This window comes from Melanotaenia boesemani, chromosome 23 (genome assembly GCF_017639745.1).
Source record: "Melanotaenia boesemani isolate fMelBoe1 chromosome 23, fMelBoe1.pri, whole genome shotgun sequence".
NCBI classification, from domain to species: domain Eukaryota; kingdom Metazoa; phylum Chordata; class Actinopteri; order Atheriniformes; family Melanotaeniidae; genus Melanotaenia; species Melanotaenia boesemani.
The window spans coordinates 2,714,953-2,734,986 of NC_055704.1; the positions used below are offsets into that span (position 1 = coordinate 2,714,953).

Here is a 20,034-nt window from a genome sequence, read left to right on the forward strand (position 1 = left end):
CAGAACCTGAAACCTAGAGGACCAGAACCTGAAAACTAGAGAGCCGGAACATGAAACCTAGAGGACCAGAACCTGAAAACTAGAGGGCCGGAACATGAAACCCAGGACTGAGAACCAACACTGACCTCGATCTTGTCGGTCTTGGCGTCTCCCCAGTAGATTTTGCGTTCGTCGTAGTCGAGTGCGAGCCCATTGGGCCAGCCCAGAGACGTGTTCACCATTACCACCCGATCCATCCCGTCCAGATTGGCCCGCTCAATCTTTGGTATCTGTCCCCAGTCAGTCCAGTACATGTACCTGTGACCCAGAATCAAAAGATACCAAAGTTTTCAAACAGTTTACAGATGTTTTGATTTGCAGATTTTTCATTCTTCCCTCTTGCTGAACTCACCCAGCCACAGGGTCCAGAACTATGGCTCTGGGTTCATCTAGGTCTTCAGAGATCAGGATCTTCCGCATGGTGCCATTGAGCCGGGTCACCTCGATCCGGTCTGTCCCAGTGTCAGTCCAGTAAAGGTTCCGGGCGATCCAGTCGACGGCAATGCCATCGGGGTGGCTCACCTGAGACGTGACTACGAACTGGGAGTCGCTGCCATCCAGCAGCGAGCGGCGGATGGCCTTCACCTCATCATCCGTCCAGTAAAGGTACCCCTCCACCGGGTCATAGTCAATGGCGATGGCGTGCCGAATGTCGTCCACCTGCAGGACGATGTCGGTGAAATCTGGCGTGTCCAGAGAGATCCGCCGCAGGTCTGTTCGCCGTGCCAGCAACAGCATCTGAGTCGGACCTGGGGAGGAACAGGAGGAAGGTCACGGGTGCTCCGATGACGCTAAGTGTAGTGGAACAGGCCAGGATAGGAGCAATAACTAAAAAAATCTGACCAAAATTAAAATACACTGAGACGCAAAAGCTGAGAGCAGAATTGTAACATGAAAATATGCACAACTTTATCGAAAATGTCAAAATGTTCAAAGTTTGGTCTGTATTTATTTGGTTTGTTGTGGATCTGTGTTTAATTCATTAACACTAGAACCGCCAAAGTGTCATTTTTACGCCGTTGGCATTTTCAACCAGATCTATTAAATTTAACCCAATCTGTCTCAAACTTCACCATTTTTCCTAAAATGACCATCTTTGTCATCTTGTGAATTTTGAAGTGTATGTAATACATAATAAAAGATTATGATCATTTATATGTAGAACCACTGAAGGAGTCACTTTGAGCACGTCTAAGACCCTTCACCACCAGCAAGCGGGTTCAGCACCCCAACAATGTATGTGTGTGTATATATATATATATATATACACACACACACACATGAAGATCAATTAATTATTTATTTATTGAGGCTTTGTCTACGTCTGAATGATAAATCGGCCTCTGTAAACGCCACCTTTATGCTGCGTTGGCAGGGGCTCAAAATGGCCCCCTCTGGCGGGTACTGGAAGGTTGGCAGTTCTAGTGTTACAGGTTTAAATGAAACCATTGTCTTTGGGTAATAAAAAAAATCCTTAAATATTAGGCTTTCATGAAAACACTGCATAAAAAAATCAAACCATTCATAAATAATATTTAGGCTAAGATAGAAGTTTAGAGTGAATCTAAATGAAGAGGCATTATGGAGATGGAAGAGCCGACTCCTCTACAGAGTTAGACTTCCATCACTGGGATGAATGAGGCAAAAAACTACATTTTCTAACTATCATTCAATCAGCTGATCAAGGCCGGAGTTACGAGGAGGATTTGTCCCTCCTAGTTCAGATTTACAGCAGGTACTTAGTATATTTTCATATTTCTGCAGGGATCCTCCTGGGTTGCAGAATTTTCCTCCACTTTTTATCTACTTCTGGATAAAATAACATCCCAAAAGAAACGCTCCACCAACGAAGAAGAGCTGGAGATGAGACAGTGAGACAGAGTTGTGTCTCCCAGATTCCTCAGAGGACAAGGGCCTAGCTAAAAACCACCTAGCTCTCTCTTTACTAAAACCTCTGAAACTTTGCTGTTTCACCTCAGCTGCATGAATCTTTGGCCAGATAACGGCCACATGTTGGTTTAAGCTTTTCTGGAGGTTTTATTTTTATCTCTTGCAGCAGTTTTGATTGTATAACATGTTTAAAAAAAAAAAAAAAATCATATTTTCCTCTGTTCCATCCTCAGTTAATTTAACACAGCAGAGCCTGTGTTGATGCTTCTACCTCTGATGAGGGTCTAGTTTCATACTAAAACGGTTTAAACAGTGTTTGGAATTACAAAGAAATAATCAATTCTTTATGGGTTTGACATTTTCAAGCCAAAACCCCCAGAAGGCCCTTCGGGGCTTCAGAGGTTAAGGACACATTTTAATGTTTATCAAACACGTTCTGTTGCTCCATCTGGTCGGGGCACCCTTTGAAACCACATTAAACAATTAGTGACTCTAGTTAAGCTCAGACATTTTTCATTTCAGAGAATTAAAACAGAGAAAATAACCAAAACTTTGACTTCTGGATTTTGGGATGTTGGTCTAGTTTTTCTAATTGAATATTCCTAGTCTTCCTGCAGGAACGCCTGCAGACCCACATAACTGTGGCTGCAGCCAGACAACAGACTTCAGGCCTTCATCTCAGTCTGAGGCCTCCATTGGCCACCCCACATCCACACAAACCCTCCGCTGCAACAGTTAAACCCCAGCAGTGAAAGGGGGCATTGTCTGGGAGGGGGGGCGGGGGTAGCATGTGATCCCAACCCTCACAAAAGCCTCCCCGCCTGTGTTTCTGCAAGCGAGGGTCACCCAACCAAAAAAATGTAAACAGGAGGAGGAGGAAGGGGGGTTGGAACATGGTGATGCAGGGCAGGTTGCTATGGCAACAGCAGGTCATCCCAACACCACCTTGAGCTGCTGGGAGAGACAACTAGAGGAAGGAAGGAGAAGTGAGCATGTTGTTGGAGGTTTTAAATGAGAGGAGAGGCTAATGAGGTTTGGCAGCAGAAAGCCGACAGACTAGTGGATCCAATCTGCGTGTTTGGGATGATTTGGGGTAAACAACTACAGAACCAGAACCAGGATTGGTTTTTTTTTTCTATTTTGTTCTGAAAGTGAGAGCCACTTGATGAACTTCTACATCTCTCACATACACTCAGAAAGTATTTGGATTCTGTTTCTAGAGAAAAAGTTTACTTTAAACCAGCGATTCTCAACCTTTTTTGAACCAATGCCTCAAATAGTGAAAAGGCCAATCTGTTTGTGGGCATTTCCATAAACAACAGTTTACCAATCTGTTGCCAACTGTTCAGACATGAAAGTTTCCCGCTGAGCAACAGGGAGGAAAAATCATAAAGATGCTAGGAGATGCGGACAAGCTCAGAGGTGCTCTTCACGACTACCCACCGCCGTGTTTACCTCGGGCCTTGTCTACATGCTCGTGCGCGCTCAGACTCCCGTATGAACCTTCTACAACCCTGAAGTGACCTGTATCCACAGAAGACGTGATGTCACATGCAGCTTGTTGTGTTTACGGCTGTAAATATTGATGGTCAAGAAAGTTTACCTTTAGTCTTCGTCTTATGATCACACACCAGGGGTCAGACAATAAACATGGTAATAAACATGTAATAACAGTCATTACAAAAACACTGACAGATCTCTGAATCACAGGAGGAACTCAGATCTGAATGCGCATCAGTTCACGCTCTTCCTTGTCTTCCTCAGAGCGCAGAGGAGCAGCAGCAGCGGATGATGAAGATGAGTGTCCTCACCATCTCTGCAGGTCTTTCCGTCCTCCAGCAGCTGGACTCCAGTGGGACAGGCGCACCGATACATGGGTCCAGTGGGGGACAGGAGGCAGAGGTGGGAGCATCCTCCGTTGTCTTGGGAACAGGGACTGCTCACTGCTGCTTACAAAGAAAACCAGAGTTATCCTGGAGAATATCAACTGGAGCTGGTCATAGTTCACACCAACACATGGAGACATCACTTAACATGATTCGCAGTTGTTATCCAGTGAAATCGTTTGGATTTGACTTGTCTGTTTATTTTATTAACACTAAGATTAAGCTGCTACTCCTGCAACTGTTCCTGGTTTTATAGAAAATACATAAATGTCTCTCTAATGAAAAAAAACAAACAAAAAAAAACAAAGCCGCTATTTGGTAAAGAAAACTGGTTGTTCATGATTAATGGGAAAAACACGGACACCTCCAAATTTCAGCATAATGAACCTTATTTCAAAGCACTGATGACATCTTCATATTTACATTAAAATTGTCAGATTTAGCTCCAACTGTAAAGAAATAAAAACTGCCTGCCTCAGAAATGACCGTTTTTGACGCCTGAAAAACGCCCCGTCACAATAAAGTTGTTGATTATATATAAAAAAAAAACAATTTTTCTAAAATAAACAGTAAAGGAAAACATTTAAAAGGTGATTATATGGAATATCTTTTCTGTAAATAAATAAAACCATTCAAAACCAAAAACTAAGCTATAAATTTGAATAAAAAGGGTAAATTAAATCTACTTATAATAAATAATTTTGTTTTTTAATGTGGCACTGTTTAATCTACAGGAGCTTTTGTTTTTTCAAATTATTTTCAATTTTCAAATTAAAAACAAATATTTATAAATCTATGAATGACATTTTATTGAAGATGCTTTTCCATTCATTAAAACCTGTTTTAGGGAATATTTATTTTCTATATTGAAATTTCTTTTTCAAGAATTTGTTTTCTTACCGATTACATTTATGTTTACGCTTAGAAAAGGTCGGTGATGATAGGCTGCCATTCACGCCAATCACAAGTGTAGCCAATCACTGGGCGGCAATGCAAACAATTTTGGCAGATTCTTCTTTGTTGGTGTTCAGCGGCTTCGTCTTCTGGCCAGGTATCGAAAAAAGGAATCGAAATTTTAAAATTTGAACGATTCTGGGAGAATTGGAAAATAAGTCCCGGTTCCAGTCGATGCAAAACCATATTTATCACTTTTCACGTTTTCTTCTGGATAAATCCACTGCAGCTAAAAAAAGCTTCACGTGGGCAAGTATAAGAACCTGTGACCTGGACAGCGACAGATGGAGGTAAACTAACTGGAAAGATGAATTTCTATGTTAGTAAAGGGAAATTTGATGAAGAATTCATTACACAATGCTTGAAGCATTTATAAATTAAATAATGAGAAATATTTGCCAGATTTTCAAAGTTTGTTTGTTTGAATGTTTGTCAAGAAAATTCATTTGCAAGATGTTGGACATCTTCTGGCTTAAATGTCCTGGTGGCCCGTCATCCTGACAGAGGAACTTACAGAGGGACTGTCTCCTGGGGCTGAAGACATGGATGTCCATGGGCGAGAAGATGTCGGAGTGGACGATCCGCTGCTCCGTTCCCGTCTGCTTCCTGCAGGAGTGGATGGAGTGGGTGTTCCAGTCAGTCCAGAAGAGCGTTTCCTCGTACAGGGTGAGGGCGAATGGGTGAGGCAGCTCCCCTTTCACCACCACCTCCCTGAAAGACAACACATGGTTCAGAGCGGAAAACTCGTCCCTAACATGCAGTGACCCGTGGACTCCAGAACAGAAACTGGTTCTGGGGTTCTGTGCGGTACCTGGAGGAGCCGTCCAGGTTGGAGCGGTGGATGAAGTTGTGCTTGGCGTCGGCCCAGTACAGCTTCTGCTGGTGGTAGTCCAGGGTCAGCCCGTTGGGCCAGTAGATGTCCTTATCGATGATCATGGAGCGGTTCGTCCCATCCATTCCAGCTCGCTCGATCTTTGGGATCTCACCCCAGTCCGTCCAGTACATGAACCTGAGGACAGAGACAGTGAGGACAATCAGAGGCGACGTGGTCCACAGTCTAAACCCCAAAAATCTTTCAACACTTGAGCTTATCAGGAAATGAGTTCAGATATTAAACAGATTCATTAACGATGAGTTTGTAAACATATCAGGGGAAATCATGTGGGCCTGAAAGCAGACGTGGCAGCTGGGAATCCAGCTCAGACTTCCAGTCCAGTTTTCCTCCATGGCAGCTGCAGCAGGGTGGAGCCACTGCTGAGCTGTTAATTCTCCTCTTTGTTTTACCTGAAACTGGCGCTGAGAGCCTGAAGCTCCGCTCTCCTTCTGAAGTTTATTTCTTCTTTGATGGGATATTTTACAGCAGAAACCTCCTGCTGCTGCGATTGCCGCCGCCTCACTTTCCACTCCTTTATTTAACACACAAGTTCTCATGGAAACATCCGAGCCGACTCCTTTAGACTTCATCGCTTTCAGGTATTCATATGGAAATAAACAACAGCTCCTTTTTTCTCTTTTACGGCTAACATCTGAATTCTGATGAACATGTCAGGTTAAAACCTTCACACACTATTTTATCTCATTTATACAGGCAAATCCAGTGAGATCAAATGTCTCGTTTACAAGACAGACTTGTTTCAGATAAAATTACAACAGCAAAATAAACACAAGCAGTACAATGTGTACCCAACATGCGAAAATAACCTTGTCCAACATAGCTAACGGCAAGTCTGCAGGCTCCCACATAAACAGCAAGACAACGAACCCCAAATTGCTCCTGATGGGTCGTGGTTGAGCGCCTTGTATGGCAGCTTCCGCCATGAGTGTGTGAATGGGTGAATGTAATGTATGATGTAAAGCGCTTTGGGTATCATTCCAGGTACAGAATGCACTATATAAATACACACCATTTACCATTTAGCAGCTAACTGAAGCCCGCAGGCTGCCACATTAGCAGCTAACGCTAAGCCTGCAGGCTGCCACATTAGCAGCTAATGCTAAGCCTGCAGGCTGCCACATTAGCAGCTAATGCTAAGCCTGCAGGCTGCCACATTAGCAGCTAATGCTAAGCCCGCAGGCTGCCACATTAGCAGCTAACGCTAAGCCTGCAGGCTGCCACATTAGCAGCTAATGCTAAGCCTGCAGGCTGCCACATTAGCAGCTAATGCTAAGCCTGCAGGCTGCCACATTAGCAGCTAACGCTAAGCATGAGGCCTCCCACAATAGTAACTCAACTTACCAGCGACCCGTAATGGACTGAATGAATAAATATAATGAATAAATTAACAAAAATATGAATTACAGGCAGAACATTTTTCTGTTTCACAGTATTTTGTCCTTTAGTATATGTTTAACTTTACAACAGAAGAATTTCCAAAAACATGCAACAAAGCATTAAATAACTGTCCATCTAGTGGACAAACGCCACAAGGACATCATTCTGCACGACTCTGACACTTATGTCTGTAAATAGGGTTTTATAACAAAATGTGTTGAATTTTACACACCAAACGTTTAAGGACTGTTATTTCTCACCAAACTTTCCAGTTGCGCTACTGTCTGTATCTTATTGTTTTATAGGGCTGGGTTAAAAAAAAAAAAAAATCGATTTATCAATTTGAATCAATTCAAGTAAAATAAATCCAATATCGATTCACAAAACTTGGAGATCAATTTTGTTTTTGTGTCCTGTTTTCTGGTAGTGTGACCCTACTCTCGTGTGATAGAGGCTTGGAGAGATCTTAACATATATGTATACACACAACTGGTTTCCTGCGTTGCCGCCGCCCAAAATCAGCTTCTCTTGCAGAGATGATCTCACATTCAGATGTTTTCATTCACCAGTTTATATTCACCTGTAAAGTACTTTGCAGTGTATTACCTCTCACATTAGCAGCTAACGCTAAGACCGCGGGTGCTGCCCCGTTCAGCAACAGGAAGTGATGTCACCTTGGAGTCCATCGCAGGACCATCACAAACATAAAATGTATAAACAATTGACTAAAATGTCAACAAAATAACAACAAAAGAACTTTGAACTTGGATTAATCCATTTTTTCCCAAGAAATGTATGCAAATTAGCACATTTTTGGTTATATAATACCTAATATGCATCCTTAAACATAACATTTCAGAAAACTTGCAAAACAGAAAATAACGTTCTTAATGTGAGGAATAACCAGGAAGGTTTCATGGTGATAACTGGTAAATGTTACCGTAGCCAGTTCACCAAACTACTACCTTCAACTGCAAATACCATGTTAACGTTATCTTTATATCTATATTGCTTCTATTTTCTACTTCTTATTTTTATATTTATTTCATTATCCCTACTTTTTGTGCCCAAAGTACGAGAGAAAAATTAACCGGAGTCAAATTCCGTGTTTGTGTGCAGAGTAAATATATAAAAAAATAAAAATAAGGATAAAAATAATTATCCTTTAAGTGTCTGTGCACATGGAGGCGCTGGATTATTTTCAAAAACATCTGAGAACATCAAAGTGGAGGAGAAGAGGAGTTTTAATTGAATTTTAAATAATGTTTTGTATTTCTCAACTTTTCTGCAGTAAATTCCCACCCAACAACTTCCACAATTCAAGCTGCTGAATCATCGGTTAACTCCATGTGAATGAATGGAAAGCAAAAGTTCAGAGTATTATCTCGTCCTCTCACTTCTTGTTTTCTCTTAAAAAACCCGACCCAGAACCGGAGCTGCCGGGCTTCTCCACCTCATCCCATTCATGCCGGGACAAAAGCATGAACTGATGGCTGCCCGGGAGCAGAACGCAGCAGTAGCTGGTTGGGTTTCACAGCAAACAAAGCAAACCAGGAGATGACCGCTTAGCTGTCACTAACCTCCCCTGACGACCGACTCACAACTAGTCACCACCAGAACCGAACGCAGTGATGTCAGGGAGACATTGTCCTCCATTTGAACAATGCAGGCTCGGCCAGGCAGAGAGGAGGGGGGGTTCCAGAGAAAAATGCTGTCCACACAACACATCCCCTCTCCACAAGAGCTGCATTGTGTTTGGTACCTGATGCATTAATCATCCCAGTTGAACCACATCCAGCTCTGCGTTCCAGCATAGCTTTTAAAGAACCAGTTTTCCTCAGATTCCAACAGAACAACCGACTGCAGGGCAGAGGGAACGCTGATCAAACACTTTACGGGAAAACGCTGGTTTTAATATTTACGTTGAGAAGAATCCTGGTGGATGTTCACTCTCTGGTGGAAACACCACCACCCCTCCTCGTCCACCCAAACACGTCACCAAGTTTCAGTAAGACCCAGAATTTCTATGTGAAAATTAGTTTATTGGTTGTTCAAATAAACAACATCTGGAGAAGATTCTCTGTTCGCTGCAGAACACAACAAATCCAGAACATTTTAATCAATTCACCAACTCTCCTCCATCAGTTATGAGGAGTCAGTTTCTGTATTCACACTTCAAAACTTTTTCCTGAAAATGGGACAAAAAATATGAATAAACCTTAAACTCAAGTAGATCCACCGAGCGCTACCTCTTCTATCATCTTCCGTTCTATCATCATGCTCGGTAGCATGTAACTCTGTGGGTTAAACTGTGATGGATACCTTACCCTGTAGGTAAGACCTCTATTTAGACCTGGACATGATGACAAAGCCACTTCCTGTCAGACTTTCCACCAATCAGAGAGCTTAGATTGACGGTAACGTCCAATCAGGAGCAGCCAAAGATCAACCAGTGAGCAGAAAGTTCTATGTGTGTGTGAAAAGAAGAAAAATAATGCTCCTCTATGGCTGGAATAAAGCCAAGAAGACGTTTCTGATGCACGGTGGCTCCACAAAACAGCTGAGCTGGAGTTGGTTTAGTGAGGATAGCAGGTAAATAGTAGCAGGAATAACTGGAAATGAGGAAAAAGTGGAAACATGGAAATAGTTTCTGTTGTGTGTTTGTTTCAATAACAATATTTTTTCTCCTGAAAGCCAAGACTTGAGAGAACGATGAGATGAGAAAAGGTTTGGTCACTGTTGATCTGTGTGTTATTTCTACAAAGTTCTGTTAGTAATAAATTCTGCTTTCTTCTTCTGGTCGTTTATGCTGCTATATCTATTGAGGCTGTCCCTAAAACATCATGTCTGCATGCTGGCTGGGATTTAAAGGTTCAGCTTCTACAGGCTGTTTTATATGAATAAATTACAAAAACAAAAAGGCAAAAACAATAAAAAAGTCGTCACCAGTTACACCAACAGCCACTGACCACTCGGTTTTCCTCTAGGACCAAGAAACTTTGGGACATTTTCCCAAAAATACATAAATACTAAAACATTAACAACCCCAAATAAATCCACGAAGCTACGGGAGGTGAGACTGGGATAGTTTCTCATCAGACTTCCTGCATATTTTAAATACATTTTGCCATATTTTTCATTCGTTGGTTGATCACCTTCATGATGAGTTTGGCTGAGTTCATCTTCACAAGGCTTCAGATGATTCAGAAACACAGATGACGGAAGGACCAACTTCCTGTTTCTCCGAAAATTGCTGATTTTAGTTTCTGGAGTAAAAGTTCAGCTGATTTCTACAGAATCTCTCAATGTACCGCAGGAACTTCATGAACCTCTCTCCTTCCTCTCTGATGCTGAGTGGTGGTTTTAATCAGACTCTTCTAATCCCACATTCACAGACTATAGGTGTTACTGAACTAGGGATGGATCCAGGACCACTGATTGATTCAGATTCTGTAGATCCACCATGGCTGAGTTAAGCTGCTGCAGCACCTTCCTCTGACTTAGTAACTGCTGCCACGGCAACACAACAGAACTCTGTGAGGTGTAAACAACCAAACACAAACAGAACCATAGTGGCCCAGTTCTGTTTCAACACAGCTGTGTGTACCGACACTTTCATCCTGCCAAGTGTCTGAAAACCTGTTTCTGCTTCTGTTAGAAAACCCGATTCTTCTGTGATGGGATTTACGGGACGTGGCAGACTATCTGGAGTGGATGGGCGTGGACGTGGCAGACTATCTGGAGTGGATAGGCGTGGACGTGACAGACTATCTGGAGTGGATGGGCGTGGACGTGACAGACTATCTGGAGTGGATGGGCGTGGACGTGACAGACTATCTGGAGTGGATCGGCGTGGACGTGGCAGACTATCTGGAGTGGATGGGCGTGGACGTGGCAGACTATCTGGAGTGGATGGGCGTGGACGTGACAGACTATCTGGAGTGGATCGGCGTGGACGTGGCAGACTATCTGGAGTGGATGGGCGTGGACGTGGCAGACTATCTGGAGTGGATGGGCGTGGACGTGACAGACTATCTGGAGTGGATGGGCGTGGACGTGACAGACTATCTGGAGTGGATCGGCGTGGACGTGGCAGACTATCTGGAGTGGATCGGCGTGGACGTGGCAGACTATCTGGAGTGGATGGGCGTGGACGTGACAGACTATCTGGAGTGGATCGGCGTGGACGTGACAGACTATCTGGAGTGGATCAGTGGCTCGGTGACTTTTATCTGCAACCCGGCGGCAGATCAATCAAACACAAGCTGGACGATTTTCCGGGACTAGAAAGTTGAGAGAAGAGAGGGAAAGACGGCAGAGGCGGTGCGATGGGAACAAATTTAAATAAAACTAATGAATACATTACAGGCTTCTTTTATCTGCATCCTAATGGATTTACATCATAATCCACCGGCTCCTGGGGGGGACACACTAGGAACGTTGGGTAATGAAGGACAGGCGGAGGAGGAGGAAGAGTGGCTGCAGATGAGCCTGAGCAGGTCAGAATCTTGTTTGGACCACAGGAAGTTTAACGTAAGCTGGGATTTTTACCAAAACAACACATTTAACAACAAAAAGATGAGTTTGAAGACAGCGGGACAGAGCTGTGTCCCCCAGATTCTTCATCGGAGGACGAGGACCTGACTGAAAAGCACCTAGCTCTGGCTTTACTAAAACCTCTGGAACGTTGCTGTTTCACCTCAGCTGCATGACTCTTTGACCAGATAACGTCCACATGTTGGTTCATGCTTTTCTGGAGGTTTTTATCTCCTGCAACAGATTTTCAAAACAGTTATATTCTATAAAATAAAGACATCCGTCTTTTTCCTCTGTTCCAGCCTCACTTACTCTAACACAGCAGCATCTGTGGTGATGCGTCCATCTCTAAGGAAGTTTTAGTTTTATACTAATATGGTTTATAGAGTTCTTTTTGGGTTTGACATTTTCACACAGAACCCCCCAAAAGACCCTCTGGACTTTAGAGGTTAAAATAAAAGCTCAGTTTTTATCATTTACATTTATTAGGTGATCTCATTAAATATTAAAAACCCCAAAGAGAACAGCTGATCTTACAGTCTGACTCCTTCCTGACTTCAGGAGGTCCGTTCAGCTCGTTCTTCTGGCTATTGTTTGTTATTTCTTCATCATTTAACTCAAACAGCTCACAGATGATCTGACAGAAACTCACCCTCGTTCTGGATCCAGAGCGATGGCTCTGGGCTGGTCTAGCTCCTGCCAGAACAGAACCTTCCTCAGAGATCCATCCAGCTCAGACACTTCAATCCGATTGGTTTCCGAGTCTGTCCAGTAAAGTTTGCGCCCTAACCAATCACATGCCAGTCCGTCTGGAGAGGCCAGGCCCGGTACCACTGTCTGGATCACGCCGGTGCCCGACTGGTTGAAGAAGGTGCGTTTAATGGCCTCCTCACTCACGTCGCTCCAGTAAATGAGCCCCTGAGAGTACACGTAGTCCACAGCGGCAGCGTCCTCCAGGCCTCCCACCACCACTGTGGCATTGGCCTTTTCGTGTGCCGAGTCCACGATCCGAAGGTCCCGTCGGTTGGCATACAGGAGCAGCGGCTCAGCTGTAAACAGAACAGAACTGGTTAAATCTGGAAAATCTGACACAGAAACTGGAGAAAAGCTGACTCAACACACAAAAAAATGTGATTTTTCATCATTACAACAAGAATAAAAAGCAGAAATAAAACTGTGTAGACCAGGGGTCCACGAAGGCCGTAGTACTAGGGCTGCAACGATTAGTCGACGTTGTCGACAATAGTCGACAACAAAAATAGTCGACAATGAATTTAGCAGTCGGCTATTGTCGGCAAAAAAAACAAACAAAACAAAACAAAAAAAAAAAACTACAGAGTGAGACATCGTCTTCTTTTATTATCTCTGCTGAGAGTTGCACAAGCGCAATGAAGTCTGCCAGGGGAAAAATATGGTGCCGGACCAGGGAGGAAACCCGTGGCGGAGAAAGTTAAAAGTCTGGGATAAGTTCACGTTAAACTTACAAAATAAATTAAATACATGTGAGATTTGTAAAGCGGATCTTGTGTACCACGGAAGTACGTCTGCAATGCTCGAACAATTAAAGAGGAGGAACGTCGGACTTACTTAACAACCTCATGCAAGATTTCAAAGCTGAAAGTGAAATAAGATCCATATATAATAATCATGAGATACATAATCCGATTGGTCGACTAGTTGTTTTAATAGTCGGTGACTAATCGACCATCAGAATAGTCATTAGTTGCAGCCCTATGTAGTACTGCAAGTTTTATATTCTAAAACTTGCAGGACTGTGTCACTGGAGAACCGGAGTTGGTCACCACTGGTAAAGATTAATAATATGTGATTTGATCATGACGATGAGGAGCTGGTTTCAGGTACCACCATCAGGTTAACGTGAGCGGCCTCGCCTTCCAAACAGGAGTTATTTAATAAAGTAATAAGTAAGACAGACATCAATAAAGTTTATTTAATTTTTTCTGCTAAAATGTTAATGAGTGGTACATTTTATGTGGTATATGAAGGCAAAACCACAAGTAATCGATGACCAGAACAGGCTGAGTATTAATAGGAAACACAAGGCAAATTTATTTGTATAGCACATTTCATATACAAAACAATTTAATGTGCTTCATATAAAACATTCCAGCAGGGTGCAGAAAGCAATACAAGTGTATTAAAAAAAGATTTAAAGAAATGCAATTAATGAAATAAAAACAGAACGAAGATGCTAAAATAAAATAGATAAAATGCAAGAAATAAAATTCCAGTGTGGGGAAACACAATATTAAAGCATGATTCCAGCTTAAAAGAACCAGATGTAGATTTTGACTTCTAAATAAAAACTAGTCCATGCAGCAGAGAACAGGTGGGTCTTTAACCTGGATCTAAATAAACTGAGTGTTTCAGCTGATCTGAGGCTTTCTGGGAGTTTGTTCCAGACATGTGGAGCATAGAAGCTGAATGCAGCTTCTCCATGTCTGGTTCTGACTCTGGGAACTGATAAGAAACTGGATCCAGATGACCTGAGGGTTCTGGTAGGTTCATACTGGGTCAAGAGGTCTCTGATGTATGTGGTCCTAACCCATTCAGAGCTTTATAGACCAGCAGCAGAACTTTAAAGTCTATCCTCTGACGGACCGGCAGCCAGTGTAAAGACCTCAGAGCTGGACTGATGTGGTCCACTTTCTTGGTCTTAGTGAGGACTCGAGCAGCAGAGTTCTGGATCAGCTGCAGGTGTCTGACTGATGTTTTAGGTAGAACCTGTAAAAACACTGTTACAATAATCAAGCCGACTAAAGATGAAAGCTGGACTAGTTTTTCCAGGTCCTGCTGGGACATCACATCTTTTACCCTTAAAAAATATTCTTAAGGTGATAGTAGGCTGACTTTGTAATTCCCTTAATGTGTTTCTCAAAGTTTAGGTCTGAGTCCATCACTACACCCAGATTTCTGGCCTGGTTGGTGGTTTTTAGGTGTATAGACTGAAGTTCTGTGGTGACACTTAATCGTTTCTCTTTGGCTCCAAATACCATCACCTCAATAATCAATAACCAACTATTTGAACGGAGTATTCAAGATGTAACATGTCTGGTCAGAGTCACACAGGAAAGACATTACTGAGGTCATCTTTCTATTATAATCACTCATCAGTCTTCTGAGCTGCAGGTGTATTGATTATAGATTGGATCTTTGAGGTATTTTTGTGACTGGTGTTATTTCTGTTTCACTTTTAACTTATTTGTCTTTCAAGTTAATTCTGGTTCTAATCTTCTTTCATGTCGTTTCCAATACATTCTGAACTGTGGTGTAATCTGATTACTCTGAATAGGTTTTAAATTTGTTCAGAAGTTTTTGTTTCAGATGTCAGTCATGATGACCCGACCCCTCCTGCTTTAGCTTGACGGTCACTAAAGCTTCAGTTTCCACAAATGTATGATGGATTTAACTCAAACTTGTTAGCCGTTAGCTAGCTAGCCTGTTTAAAGTAACAATGCAGAGCTGGAAGGGCGACCGCAGCTGATAACTGGGTTCAAATTCCACATCCAGGAGAAGAAAGATGGCATAGCGACAGAAAGTGCAGCTGGAAGCCGTTTGGGAGAAAAACACCGCTTTGCAGGATAACACATATTTTCCTCCACTTTCTCACTTTTTAATTCAAGTGGAAAAATAAAAGTGTCAAAGTTAGAACAGTCGATGCTAAAATCTGCAGATAAGATCAGACCATCATGTTTCTCAGGTCAAATACGAACTCATACTAAGCTGGGAATCTTCTGAGAGCCGAGGCGGAGCATGTGATTGGGAAAGCTGAGATTTTACTTGATTTTATCTTTTATTTCTCTCTGCACTTCATAGTTAAGTAAATTCTAATCAATGGTTGAATACGGTGCCCTGATCAGTAGATCTGAAATCAGTTTTCATGTCAGACGCTGAATTTAACAACTCAGTCGACACGCAGGCGACCAGTTTAAACACCGGCGGCATGTGGAAGGGTCACCAACAGCTGATGGGAATCCTCGATATTTCTACCTAATCCATCCATCTCTCTGTGACATTACTGATTCAGTTGTGTCTTCCTTTTCAAAACATCTGGTGGGCCGTGGGAGCTCCACTGAGGTCTAGAGAAACCTGGTTCAGGTTCAGAAGAGACCCCATAGGACCGATGGTTGCAGGGTGATGTGATTTACAGAATCAGCTTAAATAGTTTCTGCTACATCCTCAAAATTTCTCAGATAGAAGAGAAGGAGGTTTTCCCGTGGTCTGAGTTGGAACTCTAACTCAGACATTACTCAGGGTAATCTGATTACCCTGAGTAATGTCCTTTCACTTGGTCGACCTGTAACTGATCACTGAACCCTGAGTCACATGAAATGATGAACGAAATAATAATAAATGCTTTGTTTGTTCTATTTGTTTTAGTTTTACTGCTGCTATCTCTGTCTCACACATTAGCGGTGCTCTTCAAGGTTTGTGTTCGTACTTTAATAAAACACGCTTAGCTCGGCGGTGGCTTCACCAGGAGGAAAATATGACTTCAGATTTCAGAGGAATAACTCGAATGTTTGTGATGTGGCTGAAGAGTTATGGTGGAAAACTGCGGGATTTGTTTACTGGATGTTTTAAAGAATCTGGAATTTTAACTTAATAACAATGTGAAGTGACAGGTGAGCTAGTTATTTTTATTCTGGTTACAATAAACTTGGTCTCCTTGTTGTTTTACTAGTAGCCTTTGCTGTTTCTACTTAAATGTCTAAAAAACTTTGTAGAGAAATGTCTTAACTTAATATTCAATACTCAATATTACTTTTTTTTTTTTTTTTTTTTACAGTTTAAATGAACTTCTTCCCTATTTTATTCATAAATGGTTCCCACAACAGCATTTCACTCTAAACATGAACTCTGTACTCATGTTTTACACGTTTTTCTTTTGTTTCATTCTGACATAAATAAGACCTTTAACATGTTTAAAACCTTCATTTAGGATCAAACTGTCTCGTTTTTAACTCAATTTAGTCTAAATCAACTTTATCTTTACTGATTTAATCAAGAAATTGTTTTATCAGGTAAATATTGTGTTTTACACCATTCTGTGCTTTACTAGTTTAACTAATAATACATTTTTTCCATTGTTTAAATTTATTTTTAAACGTTTTATTTAACACATTCATTTGACTCTACTGGTTAATAAGTTTCTTCTTGAAGTGTATTTTAAGAAGATAAACATAAACATATTCTAATTCCTAACAGTCGTGTTAATCCTTATTATAATCTAGTTTAACATCGGATTATTTTAACTTGAAAATCATATTTTTGTGGAAATATTAACTCTTTAAACCTGTTTAACACTAATTTTAATCTTAGCTGCGAAACTTACGCGAAGGCATGAACTAGTTTAATTAGAGCATTTTCACTCTTTACAGGTGTTTTTAGTCTTTAATAATTTTTATTCCCCACGATTTATATTCCTGTTTATCTAACAAGCTAATATTATATCTAATGAGTTTTGAGAGAACCATATGCTGGTTTTTGTTTGTTATTCTTTTAATATTTTTTATTGTTGATCATGTAACATTTTTTGCAGCTGAACATGTAACGCTGCTCAGAAACCTGCAGAATTAATACAAGTATCTTCATTATGATGATAAGGTAAAGATGAGTGAAGCAACCTGTTAGCTTTTCCAACCCTCAGGCTGGCTGCGGCTAACTGTTTCATGGCTAGCTTAGTTAGCATTGTTGTGCTAACTGCTGCTTTTCCCAATGCAGACCGTTAAAAGTTACACAATGTAAAGTTGGAAAAACAGCCGCAACACATAACTTGCTCCAACACAAACACATTGAGGGAAAACAGCGCGAGCAGAGACACAGCGGCCCTCCGCAAAATATCTGCGGGAATGTTTTCCCGACTAACACGGACTGTTTGTGGCTCCTCTGTTCCAACACAAACAGGCTGCTAGCGGGAAGCTAACGTTAGCTCCGCTAGGGCCGAGCTCAAAAACATCCAACGAAAACCCACTTTCTTCGGCGGATAGCAGCAATTCTCTTCTTCCCACACACCATACACGCAGAAAACTGCATATAAGCGCCGTTTGAAGCGCAAACTCACCTCGTATGAGAAAACAAAAACTACACAACAACAGACTCCGCAGCGCGACACCCATCTTTCTCCCTTTCTCGGCCCAGCCGCCGCTTCTCCTCAGCGCAGTATTCCCATCGCTGCGGCCGCTTCCTCAGAAGAAAAGAAGGCGAATTTTCAGAAGAATTCCCGTTAAGATTTAAGTCCGATGCGGGTTAAATCTTCCCCGCTTCCATCCCGGGTGTTTGCTCGCTGCTGCGTCCGATCAACTCTCCGTGTGTCTCACATTGTCCTGCAGGAGCTCCGTCGTCTCCTTCCGCTGTAAGGAAGCAGCTCCCCCCTCAGCTCCCCCCTCCTCCTCCCCGCGCTCCACTCCGACGCTTTCTATTGTTCACGTCGCACACGCAGAACCGCAGATTGCGTCATAGTGCGGATACTTCCTGCAGAACCGCAACCAGAACAGCCGCAAACTACCGAAAAGCCGCAAAGATCAAAGTATCCCCTGACAAGGCGAGCATTAAAGAGGAACTACTTTATCACAGTGACAGGGGGCCCCAGAGGACAGGGACCCCAAATAGCCCAAAATTTAGATCAAATAGATCAAAATTCAACTGCTTGGTTAATTAAAATAAATATAAAATATATAAAATTATGTATAAAATAAAAATTATATATATATATATATATATATATATATATATATATATATATATATATATATATATATACATATGTGTGTGTGTGGGGGGGGGGGTTCTAGTGTTCCTATATATATTCCCACATCTTTTCGATAAGCAGTGTTAAATGGTAAAATAATACAATATTAATTTCTGATCAAACAATCCAATTAACTCTGATTTTAATCTAAACTCACATTTAATTTTAACACATACGATAATATAACAGCCAATTATATTTCGAAATGTATTAAATAATGTATTAATATTTATATAATGCCAAATAAAACTTGTGTCTCTGTGTAAAATGTACATAAAGCAGAATCTCATCAGCTCATATTTCATTCCCAGTAGAACATAAACATGTTGAAACTGAGACATAAATATGAGCTGATAGTGAATCTGATGCAGCAACATGGCCGGAAAAAGTTGAAACAGAAGTAACAAAAGGCTGGAAAAGTAATTACTACAAATCAGAAACACCTGGAGGAGCATTTGACAACTAACCAGGTTAACTAGCAACAGGTCAGTAACATGACTGGGTATAAAGGGAGCATTTCAGAGAGGCAGAGCCTCTCAGATGGAAAGATGGACAGAGGTTCACATAGACTAACTGGCTCTAAAAATGATGGAACAATTTCAGAAAAATTTTCTCAAGAGTTTGAAGACCAACCATCTACAGCGTGTAATATCAATAGATTCATTCAGAGAATTTACCCGATGGCCCAGTGCAGCCCTGAAATGCCATTGTCCTATGGCCGCAGCCATCCTGATTGGTAGCTTATGAAGTTTATTAACATGAAAACCATGGAAATGTCCGTATTGCTGCTTTAATCATTGTCTATATTATTATTTATTATTAGTTGTAACTTTTAATCTAGATTATTCTGAATGATTTAATTTGTTTTACTTGTGTCCTTTCATGTTGTTTTCTTGCTCTGCAAAGCTCTCTGGGTTGCTCTTATGTGTTTGATAAAGTGCTTAAGAGCAACCAAGAGAAGTTGAGTTTAATATTATTATTAAATCTAAATCTGTGTTTAAATCTGATCTAAAGACAGAAGGTGACAACCAACGGTTCAGATGTATTTGTTTAATAGAGCTAACATCATATTGGTGGCTTACCGGTGTGTGGAACATGGGACTGAGGTGGGGTTTGAGTATTTGGTGGGTAACTCTCGGCTAGCCTAAAAAATAAACGATCCAGACTGCAGCCAGTAGACTCCAGCAGCTCTAAGAACAGCTGAACTAGTGTGGGTTGGTGGATCATTGGTCTTTCTGTAAGCAATATATCCCTTTCTTTCTCCAACCAGATTTTTGATCTTTTTATTCGGTTGTTTTTCCTGCAGGAAAATAAATCCTCTCTCATCCCCCACTTTTGATTTAATTTTTCTAAATCAACATGTTTGCTTTTTTATGTTCTCAGCTGTGAATCAGAAGCAAACGTTCACTCTGAGATTAAATTCCTCAGATGAATAACCCTTCTTCTTCTACAGGAGACGCTCGCAAGCTGCATGTGTTCAAAAATCACGTTTTTAATCTTTACAACAAACATCAAATTCCAAACTTATGCAAAAAGCATCACTTCACAAAACAAGACCAAAATATCACCATCCATGAAAGTAATCAGAGTAAAAATCAAAGAAGCAGTCAGTGCGGCATCAGCTGTTCAGGCTGCTGCTGCCACCTGCTGGTCAGTTGTTGCTACAACAGCCGCTTCACTCTGTG

At 41.6% G+C, this 20,034-nt stretch overlaps 1 protein-coding gene across 5 annotated transcripts in view; it reads right to left on the reverse strand.

Moving 5' to 3' along the window:
• lrp6 (low density lipoprotein receptor-related protein 6) overlaps positions 1-17,973 on the reverse strand; it is a 39,315-nt gene extending 21,342 nt beyond the window's left edge. For 3 of the 5 annotated variants that reach the window (XM_041978064.1, XM_041978063.1, XM_041978062.1), the window contains exons 1-7: positions 17,663-17,973; positions 12,230-12,626; positions 5,581-5,778; positions 5,284-5,480; positions 3,741-3,878; positions 392-788; positions 126-297 (exon numbers count right to left, since the gene is read on the reverse strand). In XM_041978064.1, the coding sequence (XP_041833998.1) occupies positions 126-297; positions 392-788; positions 3,741-3,878; positions 5,284-5,480; positions 5,581-5,778; positions 12,230-12,626; positions 17,663-17,717 (1,554 nt within the window). In that variant the 5' untranslated portion in view covers positions 17,718-17,973. The remainder of the gene's footprint in view (positions 1-125; positions 298-391; positions 789-3,740; positions 3,879-5,283; positions 5,481-5,580; positions 5,779-12,229; positions 12,627-17,662) is intronic. The other 2 variants (XM_041978067.1, XM_041978066.1) reach the window with 1 other exon arrangement.
• Positions 17,974-20,034: the final 2,061 nt, after the last annotated feature.